Source organism: Phyllobates terribilis, unplaced genomic scaffold (assembly GCF_046119375.1).
Source record: "Phyllobates terribilis strain yellow unplaced genomic scaffold, ASM4611937v1 Scaffold_8__6_contigs__length_399053987, whole genome shotgun sequence".
Classification (NCBI taxonomy): domain Eukaryota; kingdom Metazoa; phylum Chordata; class Amphibia; order Anura; family Dendrobatidae; genus Phyllobates; species Phyllobates terribilis.
Window position 1 is genome coordinate 155,489,681 of NW_027362768.1, and position 20,074 is coordinate 155,509,754.

Sequence of the window (20,074 nt, forward strand, 5' to 3'; positions counted from 1 at the left end):
GAGGACGGGGAGGTAACGCAGACCCCCGAAGTAACAGTGAGTAAAGAACAGATTCCATCACACAAAACTCTCCACTCTCAGTCCTTTTTAGAAGAGGGGTTTCAGGACACAGAGAACTCAGTTCCGGTCCACAGCGTACCATAGTAACTCATCACGTACCATCTCAGTGTGAACCAGTCATAAACCCATTCCCAGCCTGGGACAAAATCTTTTGTGAGCTTTGTAGAAGGCGGTTGAAGCACAAAAACCCATGAATATTGGTAAGCTGTAGGCAGTTAACTATAAAGAACTCGGGAATGCTACCAAAAGCTGGGGCCTAGCTATGCGTCGTGTTTGCAGCAGGTCATATCAGCCAGAGGTGCTCAATGAAATACTAAAGATTCTTGTCATGAAGGACTTCAATACTTCAGTTTGGTTTATAGTAAACAGCAAAAAGTTTGCAAATTTTGTAATGACGTTGAATAATTTTGATTGCAACTGTATATTCTCTGTCTATAGGGCTTGTCCCATCTTGTACAAATAAAGCTTATTCTTTGAAAAAGAAAACATTTTGCAATTTTCTAATAAACCATATGACGCATTTATGAACGGTGTGGTTAACATTCTCCTGTCAGCAATAATGGTGCAATCATTATAGGAATATTTATAATGTAAAGAATGCGGTAGACTCTTAAAGGGATTGTTCATGCTTGGGGCTCAAGTCTGTAGTCACTCCATGTGGCTGCAGATTTGTGAATCCTCACAGTGAGCACACTGTGCACTGTCAGGACTCTCTGGTGAAATGTGACTGCCAATATGCAATTTGAATGCTTCCGGCCGCATTGCAGACACATTCCGACTAGACATATCAAGCCTCTCTCAATTCACTTGTATGATATCCTACTCCCAGCACCAGCAGCGGAGAATCCTGGCAGCGTGCACACTGTGCACTGCGAGGATTCACAAATGTGCAGTCACAGAGTGAATCGGTCTGTAAAAATTGCCTAAATTTCAATAATATGTGCTTAATTGCCTTTTGCATACAAACAAAAGACTGATTTCGACACAACGAAGGACCAAAGGGCAACGAAACAGGCAGCAATTGATTAGGTCAGTGTTAGGACGGTGGGGAGAGGACGCCCAGCGTGCGACATGAACATGAGGGGAACTCCAGGGAAGATGTACAAGTAAAGCCCTGGTGATAGGAGGTGACACCTCTTCCTTAACATAAACCTGAGTTAGATCCGTGCACTCCCTATCGTCTGTAGACGGGTCCTTCCCCCCATGCGCTATCACGTGCCTAAGCCCTCGCTGGCCCTGAACTTACCCTGTCTAGTGCATAGTGCATAATGCCTGTTTCTTAGGCATTCCTCACATGTATTAAAGCTGTCAAACAGTCGCAAATCATGAGCACGGAGTGACTAAAACATAACACCGAGCACGCTGAAGATACTCGGCGAGCACCTGAGCATGCTCGCCGAAAGGGTTAACAGAACATACTCGCTCATCACTAGTTGTGTGACCTTCTAATCCCAGATCCCCCTGGCGTCTCATCAGGATGTGACACACTCGTGACAGGCAGTGACAAAGGGCTCAAAGCTAGAACAGACCTACACCTTCACTCAGATGCAGTAGGGCACCTGCACATGGGGTGTATTTTTTTGCACTGCAAATCCACAGAAAATTTTGCATCAATACATTGCGAATGTGTATGTGGATTTCACTATTCTATGGTGAAAGAGATAAAATCTGCTGTGAAAACCCACAGCAGCAACTGGCACACTGAAGATTTAAAAATCCACATCATGTGGTGAATTTACTTGCCAAAAATGTGCAGCAAGGTCATGAGATTTGGTGCTATAATTCACTATGGATTTTCCATGTGAAAATTCTTACATTAAATCACCAGTTATGGTACATCCATGCAACCATTGTACCCTTTATGTGTTAGGTTATGTGCACACGATCAGTATTTGCTTGCACAAATTTCTGCAGCGTTTCTGCAAGGTCCTGCACCTCTTGGCAGCAAAAACGCTGCGGAAATTCCGCAGCGTTTTTAATGCATTTTCATACGTTTTTGCCTGCGGATTTGCCATGTGTTTTTTCCAATGCATTGTATAGGAAAAAAGCAGGCAAAAACACACAAAGAATGGACAGGCTGCTTCTTTTAACACACATGAAATTCTGTCAGGAAAATTCTTGATCATGTGCACAGATCTTGCAAAATATCATAGAAAATACTGGGATAAGGTTTGCAATGTGTTTTTGGGGCCAATTCCGCACGGATTTACCTCATCAAAAAGCGCTTAAAAAACGCACCGTGTGCACATACCCTTACCCCTATGCCTCAAAATGACCATTGAAGCTTGAAGTTACAAAGGCTGCTGCACAATATGAATGCATTCCTGTTTTAATTTTGCAATTCCATTTACATTCCTCTAGGGGGCATCACACAGCATCCTTCAAGAACCGAACGATCCAAAATAATTTTTTTATTTCTCAATTTATATAAATGTGTCTCATAACAGTAGTGTAACATTTCCAGTAAAGACACAACAATTGCGATGTACTGACACCACAGAGCCACGGGTATTTCAGTCTTCAGGTTTTATGAAACTTTTTCTATTTTCTTTAGGTTCAAGTGAATGCCGTTCACAGTACGTAAGACGAGCTGAGGGATCATCTTTGGCTCATTGTCGGGGTCTGTACTTAGTTTGAATCTTGTTAATGTCAGTGCGATGGCAACTTTCATCTCATTCATAGCGAAGTTCTGTCCAATACAGTTCCTGGGGGAGAGAATATGAGCGTTTTGGTCTTACTTGACAATTTTTACTATTTTATTACACTGTATATTTGTACTAGTCAGATATAAAACATAATGGAAATAAGAACTTTTGTTGTGGGACCCTCAATAAGAATTGCCTGTAAGCGTGCTTTACTATTGAAGACTGTTAAGGGCTCTGCTGAGACTGCTCTGAACTGATGGGCCCGCTAGATTGAACACTCCATGAATAGTAGTGGCTTTGGAAAGTGGAAGAAATGGCAGACCACTTCCAGCCTGTAGTTTGTATCATGGATGGGTACAAGCAGGGTTGCCCTGGTATAAATCAGTTATCAGAGACTGAGAGCCTGCCAAACACTTGTTGTGAATTACATTATGAACTGTGCTAACATACAATTTCTGTTACTGCTGGTAACCACCAAGTTCTGTGCCTCAACTGTGATATGTAACCACCAAGTTCTATGCTCAACTCTGATGTGTAACCACCAAGTTTTGTGCTCAACTCTGATGTGTAACCACCAAGTTTTGTGCTCAACTCTGATGTGTAACCACCAAGTTCTGTGCTCAACTCTGATGTGTAACCACCAAATTCTGTGCTAATTTCTGTTGTGTAACCACCAAGTTCTGTGCTCAACTCTGATGTGTAACTACCAAGTTCTGTGCTTAACTCTGAAGTATAACCACCAAGTTCTGTCCTCAATTCTGTTGTGTAACCACCAAGTTCTGTCCTCAACCCTGATGGGTAACCACCAAGTACTATTCTCAACTCTGATGTTTAACCACAAAGTTCTGTGCTCAATTCTGATGTGTAACCACCAAATTTTGGGCTCAACTTTGATGTGTAACCCCCAAGTTCTGTCCTCAATTCTGTTGTGTAACCACTAAGTTCTGTCCTCAACTCTGGTGTGTAACCACCAAGTTCTATGCTTAGCTCTGATATGTAACCACCAAGTTCTGTCCTCAACTCTGGTGTGTAACCACCAAGTTCTATGCTTAGCTCTGATGTGTAACCACCAAGTTCTGTGCTCAATTCTGATATTTAGCCACCAAATTCTGTGCTTAACTCTGATTTGTAACCACGAAGTTCTGTGCTTATCTGTGATGTGTAACCACCAAGTTCTGTCCTCAACTCTGATGTGTAACCACCAATTTCTATTATCAACTCTGATGTGTAATTACCAAGTTCTGCGCTCAACTCTGATGTGTAACCACCAAATTCTGTGCACAACACTGATGTGTAACCACCAAGTTCTGTGCTCAACTAATATGTGTAACTACCAAGTTCTGTGCTTAACTCTGATGTATAACCACCAAGTTCTGTGCTCAATTCTGATATGTAACCACCAAATTCTGTGCTTAACTTTGATTTGTAACCACCAAGTTCTGTCCTCAACTCGGATGTGTAACCACCAAGTTCTGTGCTTAACTCTGATACGTAACCAACAAGTTCTGTACTCAACTCTGATGTGTAACCACCAAGTTCTGTCCTCAATTCTGATGTGTAACCACCAAGTTCTATGCTCAACTCTGATGTGTAACCACCAAGTTCTATGCTCAACTCTAACGTGTAACCACCAAGTTCTGCGCTCAATTTTGCTATGTAACCACAAAGTTCTGTGCTTATCTCTGATGTGTTGATGGACGCAAGTCTTTATTCGGCTTTACAAACTATGTTACTATGTTACTATGTTACTATGTGTGACCACAAAGTTCTGTCCTCAACTTTGATGTGTAACCACCAAGTTGTGTGCTCAACTCTGATGTGTAACTACCAAGTTCTGTGCATAACTCTGATGTGTAACTACCAAGTTCTGTGCATAACTCTGATGTGTAACCACCAAGTTCTGTCCTCAGTTCTGTTGTGCAACCACCAAGTTCTGTCCTCAATCCTGATGGGTAACCACCAAGTACTATTCTCAACTCTGATGTGTAACCACCAAGTTCTGTGTTCAATTCTGATGTGTAACCACCAAATTTTGTGCTCAACTTTGATGTGTAACCCCCAAGTTCTGTCCTCAATTCTGTTGTGTAACCACCAAGTTCTGTCTTCAACTCTGATGTGTAACCACCAAGTTCTATGCTTAGCTCTGATGTGTAACCACCCAGTTCTGTGCTCAACTCTGATGTGTAACCACCAATTTCTATTCTCAACTCTGATGTGTAACCACCAAGTTCCGTGCTCAGCTCTGATGTGTAACCACCAAATTCTGTGCACAACACTGATGTTTAATCACCAAGTTCTGTGCTCAACTATTATGTGTAACTACCAAGTTCTGTCCTCAACTCTGATGTATAACCACCAAATTCTGTGCACAACACTGATGTGTAACCACCAAATTCTGTGCTCAACTCTGATATGTAACCACCAAGTTCTGTGCTCAACTCTGATGTGTAACCACCAAATTCTGTGCTCAACTCTGATGTGTAACCACCAAGTTCTGTGCTCAATTCTGATATGTAACCACCAAATTCTGTGCTTAACTTTCATTTGTAACCACCAAGTTCTGTGCTTATCTCTGATCTGTACCCATCAAGTTCTGTCCTCAACTCTGATGTGTAACCACCAAGTATATATTCTCAACTCTGATGTGTAACCAACAAGTTCTGTACTCAACTCTGATGTGTAACCACCAAGTTGTGTCCTCAATTCTGATGTGTAACCACCAAGTTCTATGCTCAACTCTGATGTGTAACCACCAAGTTCTGTGCTCAATTTTGATATGTAACCACCAAGTTCTGTGCTTAACTCTGATTTGTAACCACCAAGTTCTGTGCTTATCTCTGATGTGTAACCACCAAGTTCTGTCCTCAACTCTGATGTGTAACCACCAATTTCTATTCTCAACTCTGATGTGTAACCACCAAGTCCTCTGCTCAACTCTGATGTGTAACCACCAAATTCTGTGCACAACACTGATGAGTAACCACCAAGTTCTGTGCTCAACTATTATGTGTAACTACCAAGTTCTGTGCTAATTTCTGTTGTGTAACCACCAAGTTCTGTGCTCAACTCTGATGTGTAACTACCAAGTTCTGTGCTAATTTCTGTTGTGTAACCACCAAGTTCTGTGCTCAATTCTGATGTGTAACCCCCAAATTTTGTGCTCAACTTTGATGTGTAACCCCCAAGTTCTGTCCTCAATTCTGTTGTGTAACCACCAAGTTCTGTCCTCAACTCTGATGTGTAACCACCAAGTTCTATGCTTAGCTCTGATGTGTAACCACCAAGTTCTGTGCCCAACTCTGATGTGTAACCACCAAGTTCTGTGCTCAACTCTGATGTGTAACTACCAAGCTCTGTACTCAACTCTGATGTGTAACCACCAAGTTCTGTGCTCAAGTCTGATGTGCAACCACCAAGTTCTGTGCTCAATTCTGATATGTAACAACCAAATTCTGTGCTTAATTCTGATTTGTAACCACCAAGTTCTTTGTTTATCTCTGATCTGTAACCACCAGGTATTGTCCTAAACTCTGATGTGTAACCACCAAGTTTATATTCTCAACTGTGATGTGTAACCCCCAAATTTTGTGCTCAACTTTGATGTGTAACCCCCAAGTTCTGTCCTCAATTCTGTTGTGTAACCACCAAGTTCTGTCCTCAACTCTGATGTGTAACCACCAAGTTCTATGCTTAGCTCTGATGTGTAACCACCAAGTTCTGTCCTCAACTCTGATGTGTAACCACCAATTTCTATGCACAACACTGATGAGTAACCCCCAAATTTTGTGCTCAACTTTGATGTGTAACCCCCAAGTTCTGTCCTCAATTCTGGTGTGTAACCACCAAGTTCTGTGCTTAACTCTGATTTGTAACCACCAAGTACTGTGCTTATCTCTGATGTGTAACCACCAAGTTCTGACCTCAACTCTGATGTGTAACCACCAATTTCTGTGCTCAACTCTGTGTAACTACCAAGTTCTGTGCATAACTCTGATGTGTAACCACCAAGTTCTGTGTTCAACTCTGATGTGTAACTACCAAGTTCTGTGCTTCACTCTGATGTGTAACCACCAAGTTCTGTCCTCAATTCTGTTGTGTAACCACCAAGTTCTGTCCTCAATCCTGATGGGTATCCACCAAGTACTATTCTCAACTCTGATGTGTAACCACCAAGTTCTGTGCTCAATTCTGATGTGTATCCACCAAATTTTGTGCTCAACTTTGATGTGTAACCCCCAAGTTCTGTCCTCAATTCTGTTGTGTAACCACCAAGTTCTGTCCTCAACTCTGATGTGTAACCACCAAGTTCTATGCTTAGCTCTGATATGTAACCACCCAGTTCTGTGCTCAACTCTGATGTGTAACCACCAATTTCTATTCTCAACTCTGATGTGTAACCACCAAGTTCCGTGCTCAGCTCTGATGTGTAACCACCAAATTCTGTGCACAACACTGATGTGTAATCACCAAGTTCTGTTCTCAACTATTATGTGTAACTACCAAGTTCTGTCCTCAACTCTGATGTGTAACCACCAAGTATATATTCTCAACGCTGATGTGTAAACAACAAGTTCTGTACTCAACTCTGATGTGTAACCACCAAGTTGTGTCCTCAATTCTGATGTGTAACCACCAAGTTCTATGCTCAACTCTGATGTGTAACCACCAAGTTCTGTCCTCAATTTTGATATGTAACCACCAAGTTCTGTGCTTAACTCTGATTTGTAACCACCAAGTTCCGTGCTTATCTCTGATGTGTAACCACCAAGTTCTGTCCTCAACTCTGATGTGTAACCACCAATTTCTATTCTCAACTCTGATGTGTAACCACCAAGTCCTCTGCTCAACTCTGATGTGTAACCACCAAATTCTGTGCACAACACTGATGAGTAACCACCAAGTTCTGTGCTCAACTATTATGTGTAACTACCAAGTTCTGTGCTAATTTCTGTTGTGTAACCACCAAGTTCTGTGCTCAACTCTGATGTGTAACTACCAAGTTCTGTGCTTAACTCTGATGTGTAATCACCAAGTTCTGTCCTCAACCATGATGGGTAACCACCAAGTACTATTCTCAACTCTGATGTGTAACCACCAAGTTCTGTGCTCAATTCTGATGTGTAACCCCCAAATTTTGTGCTCAACTTTGATGTGTAACCCAAAAGTTCTGTCCTCAATTCTGTTGTGTAACCACCAAGTTCTGTCCTCAACTCTGATGTGTAACCACCAAGTTCTATGTTTAGCTCTGATGTGTAACCACCAAGTTCTGTGCCCAACTCTGATGTGTAACCACCAAGTTCTGTGCTCAACTCTGATGTGTAACTACCAAGCTCTGTACTCAACTCTGATGTGTAACCACCAAGTTCTGTGCTCAAGTCTGATGTGCATCCACCAAGTTCTGTGCTCAATTCTGATATGTAACAACCAAATTCTGTGCTTAACTTTCATTTGTAACCACCAAGTTCTGTGCTTATCTCTGATCTGTACCCATCAAGTTCTGTCCTCAACTCTGATGTGTAACCACCAAGTATATATTCTCAACTCTGATGTGTAACCAACAAGTTCTGTACTCAACTCTGATGTGTAACCACCAAGTTGTGTCCTCAATTCTGATGTGTAACCACCAAGTTCTATGCTCAACTCTGATGTGTAACCACCAAGTTCTGTGCTCAATTTTGATATGTAACCACCAAGTTCTGTGCTTAACTCTGATTTGTAACCACCAAGTTCTGTGCTTATCTCTGATGTGTAACCACCAAGTTCTGTCCTCAACTCTGATGTGTAACCACCAATTTCTATTCTCAACTCTGATGTGTAACCACCAAGTCCTCTGCTCAACTCTGATGTGTAACCACCAAATTCTGTGCACAACACTGATGAGTAACCACCAAGTTCTGTGCTCAACTATTATGTGTAACTACCAAGTTCTGTGCTAATTTCTGTTGTGTAACCACCAAGTTCTGTGCTCAACTCTGATGTGTAACTACCAAGTCCTGTGCTAATTTCTGTTGTGTAACCACCAAGTTCTGTGCTCAATTCTGATGTGTAACCCCCAAATTTTGTGCTCAACTTTGATGTGTAACCCCCAAGTTCTGTCCTCAATTCTGTTGTGTAACCACCAAGTTCTGTCCTCAACTCTGATGTGTAACCACCAAGTTCTATGCTTAGCTCTGATGTGTAACCACCAAGTTCTGTGCCCAACTCTGATGTGTAACCACCAAGTTCTGTGCTCAACTCTGATGTGTAACTACCAAGCTCTGTACTCAACTCTGATGTGTAACCACCAAGTTCTGTGCTCAAGTCTGATGTGCAACCACCAAGTTCTGTGCTCAATTCTGATATGTAACAACCAAATTCTGTGCTTAATTCTGATTTGTAACCACCAAGTTCTTTGTTTATCTCTGATCTGTAACCACCAGGTACTGTCCTAAACTCTGATGTGTAACCACCAAGTTTATATTCTCAACTGTGATGTGTAACCCCCAAATTTTGTGCTCAACTTTGATGTGTAACCCCCAAGTTCTGTCCTCAATTCTGTTGTGTAACCACCAAGTTCTGTCCTCAACTCTGATGTGTAACCACCAAGTTCTATGCTTAGCTCTGATGTGTAACCACCAAGTTCTGTCCTCAACTCTGATGTGTAACCACCAATTTCTATGCACAACACTGATGAGTAACCCCCAAATTTTGTGCTCAACTTTGATGTGTAACCCCCAAGTTCTGTCCTCAATTCTGGTGTGTAACCACCAAGTTCTGTGCTTAACTCTGATTTGTAACCACCAAGTACTGTGCTTATCTCTGATGTGTAACCACCAAGTTCTGACCTCAACTCTGATGTGTAACCACCAATTTCTGTGCTCAACTCTGTGTAACTACCAAGTTCTGTGCATAACTCTGATGTGTAACCACCAAGTTCTGTGTTCAACTCTGATGTGTAACTACCAAGTTCTGTGCTTCACTCTGATGTGTAACCACCAAGTTCTGTCCTCAATTCTGTTGTGTAACCACCAAGTTCTGTCCTCAATCCTGATGGGTATCCACCAAGTACTATTCTCAACTCTGATGTGTAACCACCAAGTTCTGTGCTCAATTCTGATGTGTAACCACCAAATTTTGTGCTCAACTTTGATGTGTAACCCCCAAGTTCTGTCCTCAATTCTGTTGTGTAACCACCAAGTTCTGTCCTCAACTCTGATGTGTAACCACCAAGTTCTATGCTTAGCTCTGATATGTAACCACCCAGTTCTGTGCTCAACTCTGATGTGTAACCACCAATTTCTATTCTCAACTCTGATGTGTAACCACCAAGTTCCGTGCTCAGCTCTGATGTGTAACCACCAAATTCTGTGCACAACACTGATGTGTAATCACCAAGTTCTGTTCTCAACTATTATGTGTAACTACCAAGTTCTGTCCTCAACTCTGATGTGTAACCACCAAGTATATATTCTCAACGCTGATGTGTAAACAACAAGTTCTGTACTCAACTCTGATGTGTAACCACCAAGTTGTGTCCTCAATTCTGATGTGTAACCACCAAGTTCTATGCTCAACTCTGATGTGTAACCACCAAGTTCTGTCCTCAATTTTGATATGTAACCACGAAGTTCTGTGCTTAACTCTGATTTGTAACCACCAAGTTCCGTGCTTATCTCTGATGTGTAACCACCAAGTTCTGTCCTCAACTCTGATGTGTAACCACCAATTTCTATTCTCAACTCTGATGTGTAACCACCAAGTCCTCTGCTCAACTCTAATGTGTAACCACCAAATTCTGTGCACAACACTGATGAGTAACCACCAAGTTCTGTGCTCAACTATTATGTGTAACTACCAAGTTCTGTGCTAATTTCTGTTGTGTAACCACCAAGTTCTGTGCTCAACTCTGATGTGTAACTACCAAGTTCTGTGCTTAACTCTGATGTGTAACCACCAAGTTCTGTCCTCAACCATGATGGGTAACCACCAAGTACTATTCTCAACTCTGATGTGTAACCACCAAGTTCTGTGCTCAATTCTGATGTGTAACCCCATAATTTTGTGCTCAACTTTGATGTGTAACCCACAAGTTCTGTCCTCAATTCTGTTGTGTAACCACCAAGTTCTGTCCTCAACTGTGATGTGTAACCACCAAGTTCTATGTTTAGCTCTGATGTGTAACCACCAAGTTCTGTGCCCAACTCTGATGTGTAACCACCAAGTTCTGTGCTCAACTCTGATGTGTAACTACCAAGCTCTGTACTCAACTCTGATGTGTAACCACCAAGTTCTGTGCTTAAGTCTGATGTGCATCCACCAAGTTCTGTGCTCAATTCTGATATGTAACAACCAAATTCTGTGCTTAACTCTGATTTGTAACCACCAAGTTCTGTGTTTATCTCTGATCTGTAACCACCAGGTACTGTCCTAAACTCTGATGTGTAACCACCAAGTTTATATTCTCAACTGTGATGTGTAACCCCCAAATTTTGTGCTCAACTTTGATGTGTAACCCCCAAGTTCTGTCCTCAATTCTGTTGTGTAACCACCAAGTTCTGTCCTCAACTCTGATGTGTAACCACCAAGTTCTATGCTTAGCTCTGATGTGTAACCACCAAGTTCTGTCCTCAACTCGGATGTGTAACCACCAAGTTCTGTGCTTAACTCTGATACGTAACCAACAAGTTCTGTACTCAACTCTGATGTGTTGATGGATGCAAGTCTTTATTCGGCTTTACAAACTATGTTACTATGTTACTATGTTACTATGTGTGACCACAAAGTTCTGTCCTCAACTCTGATGTGTAACCACCAAGTTCTGTGCTCAACTCTGATGTGTAACTACCAAGTTCTGTGCATAACTCTGATGTGTAACTACCAAGTTCTGTGCATAACTCTGATGTGTAACCACCAAGTTCTGTCCTCAATCCTGATGGGTAACCACCAAGTACTATTCTCAACTCTGATGTGTAACCACCAAGTTCTGTGCTCAATTCTGATGTGTAACCACCAAATTTTGTGCTCAACTTTGATGTGTAACCCCCAAGTTCTGTCCTCAATTCTGTTGTGTAACCACCAAGTTCTGTCCTCAACTCTGATGTGTAACCACCAAGTTCTATGCTTAGCTCTGATGTGTAACCACCCAGTTCTGTGCTCAACTCTGATGTGTAACCACCAATTTCTATTCTCAACTCTGATGTGTAACCACCAAGTTCCGTGCTCAGTTCTGATGTGTAACCACCAAATTCTGTGCACAACACTGATGTTTAATCACCAAGTTCTGTGCTCAACTATTATGTGTAACTACCAAGTTCTGTCCTCAACTCTGATGTATAACCACCAAATTCTGTGCACAACACTGATGTGTAACCACCAAATTCTGTGCTCAACTCTGATATGTAACCACCAAGTTCTGTGCTCAACTCTGATGTGTAACCACCAAATTCTGTGCTCAACTCTGATGTGTAACCACCAAGTTCTGTGCTCAATTCTGATATGTAACCACCAAATTCTGTGCTTAACTTTCATTTGTAACCACCAAGTTCTGTGCTTATCTCTGATCTGTAACCATCAAGTTCTGTCCTCAACTCTGATGTGTAAACACCAAGTATATATTCTCAACTCTGATGTGTAACCAACAAGTTCTGTACTCAACTCTGATGTGTAACCACCAAGTTGTGTCCTCAATTCTGATGTGTAACCACCAAGTTCTATGCTCAACTCTGATGTGTAACCACCAAGTTCTGTGCTCAATTTTGATATGTAACCACCAAGTTCTGTGCTTAACTCTGATTTGTAACGACCAAGTTCTGTCCTCAACTCTGATGTGTAACCACCAAGTTCTGTGCTCAACTCTGTGTAATTACCAAGTTCTGTGCATAACTGTGATGTGTAACCACCAAGTTCTGTGCTCAACTCTGATGTGTAACCACCAATTTCTATTCTCAACTCTGATGTGTAACCACCAAGTCCTCTGCTCAACTCTGATGTGTAACCACCAAATTCTGTGCACAACACTGATGAGTAACCACCAAGTTCTGTCCTCAACTCTGATGTGTAACCACCAATTTCTATTCTCAACTCTGATGTGTAACCACCAAGTCCTCTGCTCAACTCTGATGTGTAACCACCAAATTCTGTGCACAACACTGATGAGTAACCACCAAGTTCTGTGCTCAACTAGTATGTGTAACTACCAAGTTCTGTGCTAATTTCTGTTGTGTAACCACCAAGTTCTGTGCTCTACTCTGATGTGTAACTACCAAGTTCTGTGCTTAACTCTGATGTGTAACCAAGTTCTGTCCTCAACCATGATGGGTAACCACCAAGTACTATTCTCAACTCTGATGTGTAACCACCAAGTTCTGTGCTCAATTCTAATGTGTAACGACCAAATTCTGTGCACAACACTGATGAGTAACCCCCAAATTTTGTGCTCAACTCTGATGTGTAACCCCCAAGTTCTGTCCTCAATTCTGATGTGTAACCACCAAGTTCTATGCTCAACTCTGATGTGTAACCACCAAGTTCTGTGCTTAACTCTGATTTGTAACCACCAAGTACTGTGCTTATCTCTGATGTGTAACCACCAAGTTCTGTCCTCAACTCTGATGTGTAACCACCAAGTTCTGTGCTCAACTCTGTGTAATTACCAAGTTCTGTGCATAACTGTGATGTGTAACCACCAAGTTCTGTGCTCAACTCTGATGTATAACTACCAAGTTCTGTGCTTCACTCTGATGTGTAACCACCAAGTTCTGTCCTCAATTCTTTTGTGTAACCACCAAGTTCTGTCCTCAATCCTGATGGGTATCCACCAAGTACTATTCTCAACTCTGATGTGTAACCACCAAGTTCTGTGCTCAATTCTGATGTGTAACCACCAAATTTTGTGCTCAACTTTGATGTGTAACCCCCAAGTTCTGTCCTCAATTCTGTTGTGTAACCACCAAGTTCTGTCCTCAACTCTGATGTGTAACCACCAAGTTCTATGCTTAGCTCTGATGTGTAACCACCCAGTTCTGTGCTCAACTCTGATGTGTAACCACCAATTTCTATTCTCAACTCTGATGTGTAACCACCAAGTTCCGTGCTCAGCTCTGATGTGTAACCACCAAATTCTGTGCACAACACTGATGTGTAATCACCAAGTTCTGTGCTCAACTATTATGTGTAACTACCAAGTTCTGTCCTCAACTCTGATGTGTAACCACCAAGTATATATTCTCAACTCTGATGTGTAACCAACAAGTTCTGTACTCAACTCTGATGTGTAACCGCCAAGTTGTGTCCTCAATTCTGATGTGTAACCACCAAGTTCTATGCTCAACTCTGATGTGTAACCACCAAGTTCTGTGCTCAATTTTGATATGTAACCACCAAGTTCTGTGCTTAACTCTGATTTGTAACCACAAAGTTCTGTGCTTATCTCTGATGTGTAACCACCAAGTTCTGTCCTCAACTCTGATGTGTAACCACCAATTTCTATTTTCAACTCTGATGTGTAACCACCAAGTCCTCTTCTCAACTCTGATGTGTAACCACCAAATTCTGTGCACAACACTGATGAGTAACCACCAAATTCTGTGCTCAACTCTGATGTGTAACTACCAAGTTCTGTGCTTAACTCTGATGTGTAACCACCAAGTTCTCTCCTCAATTCTGTTGTGTAACCACCAAGTTCTCTCCTCAACCCTGATGGGTAACCACAAAGTACTATTCTCAACTCTGATGTGTAACCACCAAGTTCTGAGCTCAATTCTGATGTGTAACCCACAAATTTTGTGCTCAACTTTGATGTGTAACCCCCAAGTTCTGTCAATTCTGTTGTGTAACCACCAAGTTCTGTCCTCAACTCTGATGTGTAACCACCAAGTTCTATGCTTAGCTCTGATGTGTAACCACCAAGTTCTGTGCCCAACTCTGATGTGTAACCACCAAGTTCTGTGCTCAACCCTGATGTGTAACTACCAAGCTCTGTACTCAACTCTGATGTGTAACCACCAAGTTCTATGCTCAAGTCTGATGTGTAACAACCAAGCTCTGTGCTCAATTCTGATATGTAACAACCAAATTCTGTGCTTAACTCTGATTTGTAACCACCAAGTTCTGTGCTTATCTCTGATCTGTAACCACCAAGTACTGTCCTCAACTCTGATGTGTAACCACCAAGTTTATATTCTCAACTGTGATGTGTAACCACCAAGTTCTGTGCTCAACTCTGATGTGTAACCACCAAGTTCTGTCCTCAATTCTGATGTGTAACCAAGTTCTATGCTCAACTCTGATGTGTAACCACCAAGTTCTGTACTCAACTCTGATGTGTAACCCCCAAGTTCTGTCCTCAATTCTGGTGTGTAACCACCAAGTTCTGTGCTCAACTCTGATGTGTAACCACTAAATTCTGTGCACAACACTGATGAGTAAACACCAAGTTCTGTGCTCAACTATTATGTGTAACTACCAAGTTCTGTGCTAATTTCTGTTGTGTAACCTCCAAATTCTGTGCTTAACTCTGATTTGTAACCACCAAGTTCTGTGCTTATCTCTTATCTGTAACCACCAAGTACTGTCCTCAACTCTGATGTGTAACCACCAAGTTTATATTCTCAACTGTGATGTGTAACCACCAAGTTCTGTCCTCAATTCTGTTGTGTAACCACCAAGTTCTGTCCTCAATCCTGATGGGTATCCACCAAGTACTATTCTCAACTCTGATGTGTAACCACCAAGTTCTATGCTTAGCTCTGATGTGTAACCACCCAGTTCTGTGCTCAACTCTGATGTGTAACCACCAATTTCTATTCTCAACTCTGATGTGTAACCACCAAGTTCCGTGCTCAGCTCTGATGTGTAACCACCAAATTCTGTGCTCAACTCTGATATGTAACCACCAAGTTCTGTGCTCAACTCTGATGTGTAACCACCAAGTTCTGTGCTCAATTCTGATATGTAACCACCAAATTCTGTGCTTAACTTTGATTTGTAACCACCAAGTACGGTGCTCAATTCTGATATGTAACCACCAAATTCTGTGCTTAACTCTGATTTGTAACCACCAAGTTCTGTGCTCAACTCTGATTTGTAACCACCAATTTCTATTCTCAACTCTGATGTGTAACTAGAGATGAGCGTTATTCGACTCGAACTGTTCGTCAATCTCAAATTCGAGCTGTTTTGGTCGATGTTCGAGCCGTTCGGCGAACAAGAACAATTTGAAAAAAATTCGGCTGTTCGAGGTTATGTTCAATAACTGTTCGTGCACCAAAATCATAACTGGATTTTTTCTCAGTAATGCTGAAAATTAATGTTAATACGCAGTTTGAGTGTACAGCGGGGTGGGGGGAGGGGCAGGGGATGGATCTCTGCAGAAATAATGAAGATCTCCATTTTTTTTTCTCTTTCCCGCATTTACAGTGGGAAGGTGTAGTCTGTCAGCCTATCAGCAGCGCACACATGGAGCAAAGTGCTTTTTTTCACACAAGCAAGGGCATGTGTCATTGGCAGTGTATGTCACATGTCCTTGCCCTATAAGACCCAGCCATTTTCCCCGTCGCCACCATTTTCTCACTGCTGCAGCTGCGTGTTAGACGGCACCACTGTTGCTGTGTGTGCTATACTTTCAGTGTTAATTTCAAGCCAATTTTCGCACAAATCTACAGATAGCTTGGGAGTAGGGAATAGTTGTGATTGCAGTCCTTTAGAGGACTAGGTTACATCATTTCCTACGACTTTTATCAGGCAGGTCTGTGCTCTTAAATAGATAGGTTGGGAGTAAAGACTAATTGTAATTGCAGTCCTTTTGAGGGCTAGGTTACATCAGTTCCTATCACTTTTTGCCAGGCAGGTCTGTGCCAGTGCTGTGCAAGATTTTTTCACAGCATTTGGCTAAATCTAGCAAAGCAAATCCTTTTTGGCCTCTTGCAGTGTGTGTTAGTCAGTGGAGTAGCCTATCTGTGTTGCAAGCTACACCACCTGTGTATAGAATACAAATTTTTTTACTGCATCTAGTGAAGTAAAACCTTTTGGGCATAGCATCATTCTATTAGTCCATTTATACTAACTTCCACCAGGTTGCAAATTCAAAATAATTTTTATCTGCATCTAGCTCGGAAAAAATATTTGGGCTTCGGCTTGTAGCAGTGTGTGGGACTTGTTCTATTAGTCCATCTATAATAACCTCCACCAGGTTGCAAATTCAAAATAATTTTTATCTGCATCTAGCTCTGAAAAAATATTTGGGCTTGGGCTTGTAGCAGTGTGTGGGAATTGTTCTATTAGTCCATCTATACTAACCTCCACTAGGTTGCAAATTCAAAATAATTTTTATCTGCATCTAGCTCGGAAAAAATATTTGGGCTTTGGCTTGTAGCAGTGTGTGGGACTTGTTCTATTAGTCCATCTATACTAACCTCCACCAGGTTGCAAATTCAAAATAATTTTTATCTGCATCTAGCTCTGAAAAAATATTTGGGCTTGGGCTTGTAGCAGTGTGTGGGACTTGTTCTATTAGTCCATCTATACTAACCTCCACCAGGTTGCAAATTCAAAATACATTTTATCTGCATCTAGCTCTGAAAAAATATTTGGGCTTGTAGCAGTGTGTGGGACTTGTTCTATTAGTCCATCTATAATAACCTCCACCAGGTTGCAAATTCAAAATAATTTTTATCTGCATCTAGCTTTGAAAAAATATTTGGGCTTGGGCTTGTAGCAGTGTGTGGGACTTGTTCTATTAGTCCATCTATACTAACCTCCACTAGGTTGCAAATTCAAAATAATTTTTATCTGCATCTAGCTCTGAAAAAATATTTGGGCTTGGGCTTGTAGCAGTGTGTGGGACTTGTTCTATTAGTCCATCTATACTAACCTCCACCAGGTTGCAAATTCAAAATAATTTTTATCTGCATCTAGCTCTGAAAAAATATTTGGGCTTGGGCTTGTAGCAGTGTGTGGGACTTGTTCTATTAGTCCATCTATACTAACCTCCACCAGGTTGCAAATTCAATATAATTTTTTTCTGCATCTAGCTGTGAAAAAATATTTCGGCTTGTAGCAGTGTGTGGGACTTGTTCTATTAGTCCATCTATACTAACCTCCACCAGGTTGCAAATTCAATATAATTTTTTTCTGCATCTAGCTCTGAAAAAATATTTGGGCTTGTAGCAGTGTGTGGGACTTGTTCTATTAGTCCATCTATACTAACCTCCACCAGGTTGCAAATTCAAAATAATTTTTATCTGCATCTAACCCAGCCAATACTTTTGGGCTAATACCACAGTTTGGCCACTCAGCTCTGCTCGGTTCCCATCCATTTTTTTTGTGCAAACAACTCCAGAGTTGTGAATTAGTTAACCACCAAAATGAGTGGAAAAAGGCCTGCTGCTGGTGGAAAGGGGAATAGGTGTGTTGGGAAGGGAAAAAAAGGTTGTGTCTGTGGGGTAGGTGTTAAAGCACCAGTAACATCTGCAGAAGAAAGACCATCTTACAGCCAAACTAAGATGTCTACTTCTTTTAGCGGACAATGTGATAAGATCCCTTTCTTACTGCCACGCCAATCGCTACAAATTCCAGATGAGGCACAAAAACAGCAGGTGTTTCAACGGATATCAAGTGCTCCTTTAAGTGGGCTCTCCTCCACCTCAACTTCAACATCACAAATACTCCAGTCCTCAGAGGTGTCACCCCAATCGCACTTGCTTCCTCACAGCTCCCAAGTCTCCAGCTGCCCGTCTGAGTATGGGGTAGAACAGATGGTTGAGTCTGCAGAGCTGTTTACTCATACTATAGCCTGGGAATCAGAGGTCGGCTCCAGAGCTTCTGTGAATCCAGACGAGGAAATGATCTGCACTGATGCCCAGAATCTTTATGAGTCGGATCCAGGACCAGACGCAGAAGGTTCTGACCATAATGTAGAGCCAAGTTCCCAAACTGTAACTCCTGTTGGTGGAGACAATGAGGAAGACGATGATGAGACTCAAATACCTGATTGGAGCTACAACTTGAGTTTTTTGTCAGGGCAGGAAGAGGTTGGCTCTGAGGACGACGGGTGTGATAACACACAGGGTGATGATGACGAGGTTGGAGATCCCACTTACTGTCAACCCACAGTCAGCCAGTCGATGAGGTCAGCAGAGGAGGTGGAGGAGGATTCTAGTGACGACTAGGTCAGGTTGCGCCTTCCTGGACAGAGACGTAGTACTGGAAGCACGTCAACAACTGCATCCTCAAACACAACTCTGCCTCTGACCACAAGTCATGGTGGCTCTTCAGGTCGCATGGGTGCTAAGCCTTGCATAGTCTGGGCATTTTTTCAGATCGATAAAGATGACCCAACTCGTGATATCTGTAACATTTGTCAGCAAAAGCTAAGTAGAGGTCAAAAAATACATAGTTTAAGTACTTCATGCATGAACCGGCACATGGATATGAAGCATAAGTTGCAGTGGGAAGCTCACTGTGCTACAATGCGGCCTAGCCGGCCGGGCCAACCACTGTCTGCCACATCTTGTGCATCCGGGCCTCTTCATCCTCTGTGACTGGGGGGACAGCAGTCACACCAGTTTTGGGACGCAGACCTGCCACCTCTTTACCCGCAACAGCCAGCGTGATTGGCAGGTCATCATTTTCTTTGGAGGTGGAAACACCAGCTGGTGTTCAGCGCTGTCCGACATCGATAGCACCACCTTTGGATCAAGGCAACCTAACATGTCCACCTGCATCTTCCTCACAGACCGGCAGTTTGCCGGGGACACCCTTCTCAACCCCGTCTAAGCACAACAGCCAGCCCTCGGTCCCTCAGATGTGAACAAGTAAAAGACCATTTCCTCCTAGCCACGAGAAAGCTAAGAGGGTGAATTTCACCATCTGCAAGCTCTAAGCTACAGAAATGCTGCCTTTCCGCCTGGTGGACAAAGAGGATTTTCGAGACCTTATGTCCATCGCAGTGCCCCAGTACCAGATGCCCAGTCGGCACTACTTCTCAAAGAAAGGTGTGCCTGCGCTCCACCAGCATGTCGCACACAACATCACCGCTTCTTTGAGAAACTCTGTGTGTGACAGGGTGCATTTCACCACAGACACTTGGACAAGTAGGCATGGACAGGGGCGTTACATGTCGCTGACTGGGCACTGGGTAACTATGGCGACAGCAGGACAAGGGGCTGCTGTCCAAGTCTTGCCGTCCCCACGAGTTGTGCGTCAATCCTCTTTATCTCACAAAGGAAAGACAGGAGATCTGTCCCTACAATAGAACTAAGCTTGATTCCTACGATGTAACGGGGAACCTGATCCTGCGATCAGACCCACTAAAGTCCTCAGCTAGTCCGTACGAAGACCTATAGATGTGAGGGAGGGATCCCTACAAGAACTAGGGACTGGGAGTAAGATGG

At 42.4% G+C, this 20,074-nt stretch overlaps 1 protein-coding gene across 2 annotated transcripts in view; it reads right to left on the reverse strand.

Annotated features, from left to right (window-relative positions):
* Positions 1–2,440: 2,440 nt before the first annotated feature.
* LOC141156948 (cytochrome P450 4B1-like) overlaps positions 2,441–20,074 on the reverse strand; it is a 74,867-nt gene continuing 57,233 nt past the window's right edge. The window contains exon 12 of one of the 2 annotated variants that reach the window (XM_073643536.1): positions 2,441–2,765. In XM_073643536.1, coding sequence (XP_073499637.1) covers positions 2,588–2,765 — 178 coding nt within the window. In that variant the 3' untranslated portion in view covers positions 2,441–2,587. The remainder of the gene's footprint in view (positions 2,766–20,074) is intronic. The other variant, XM_073643537.1, reaches the window with a different exon arrangement.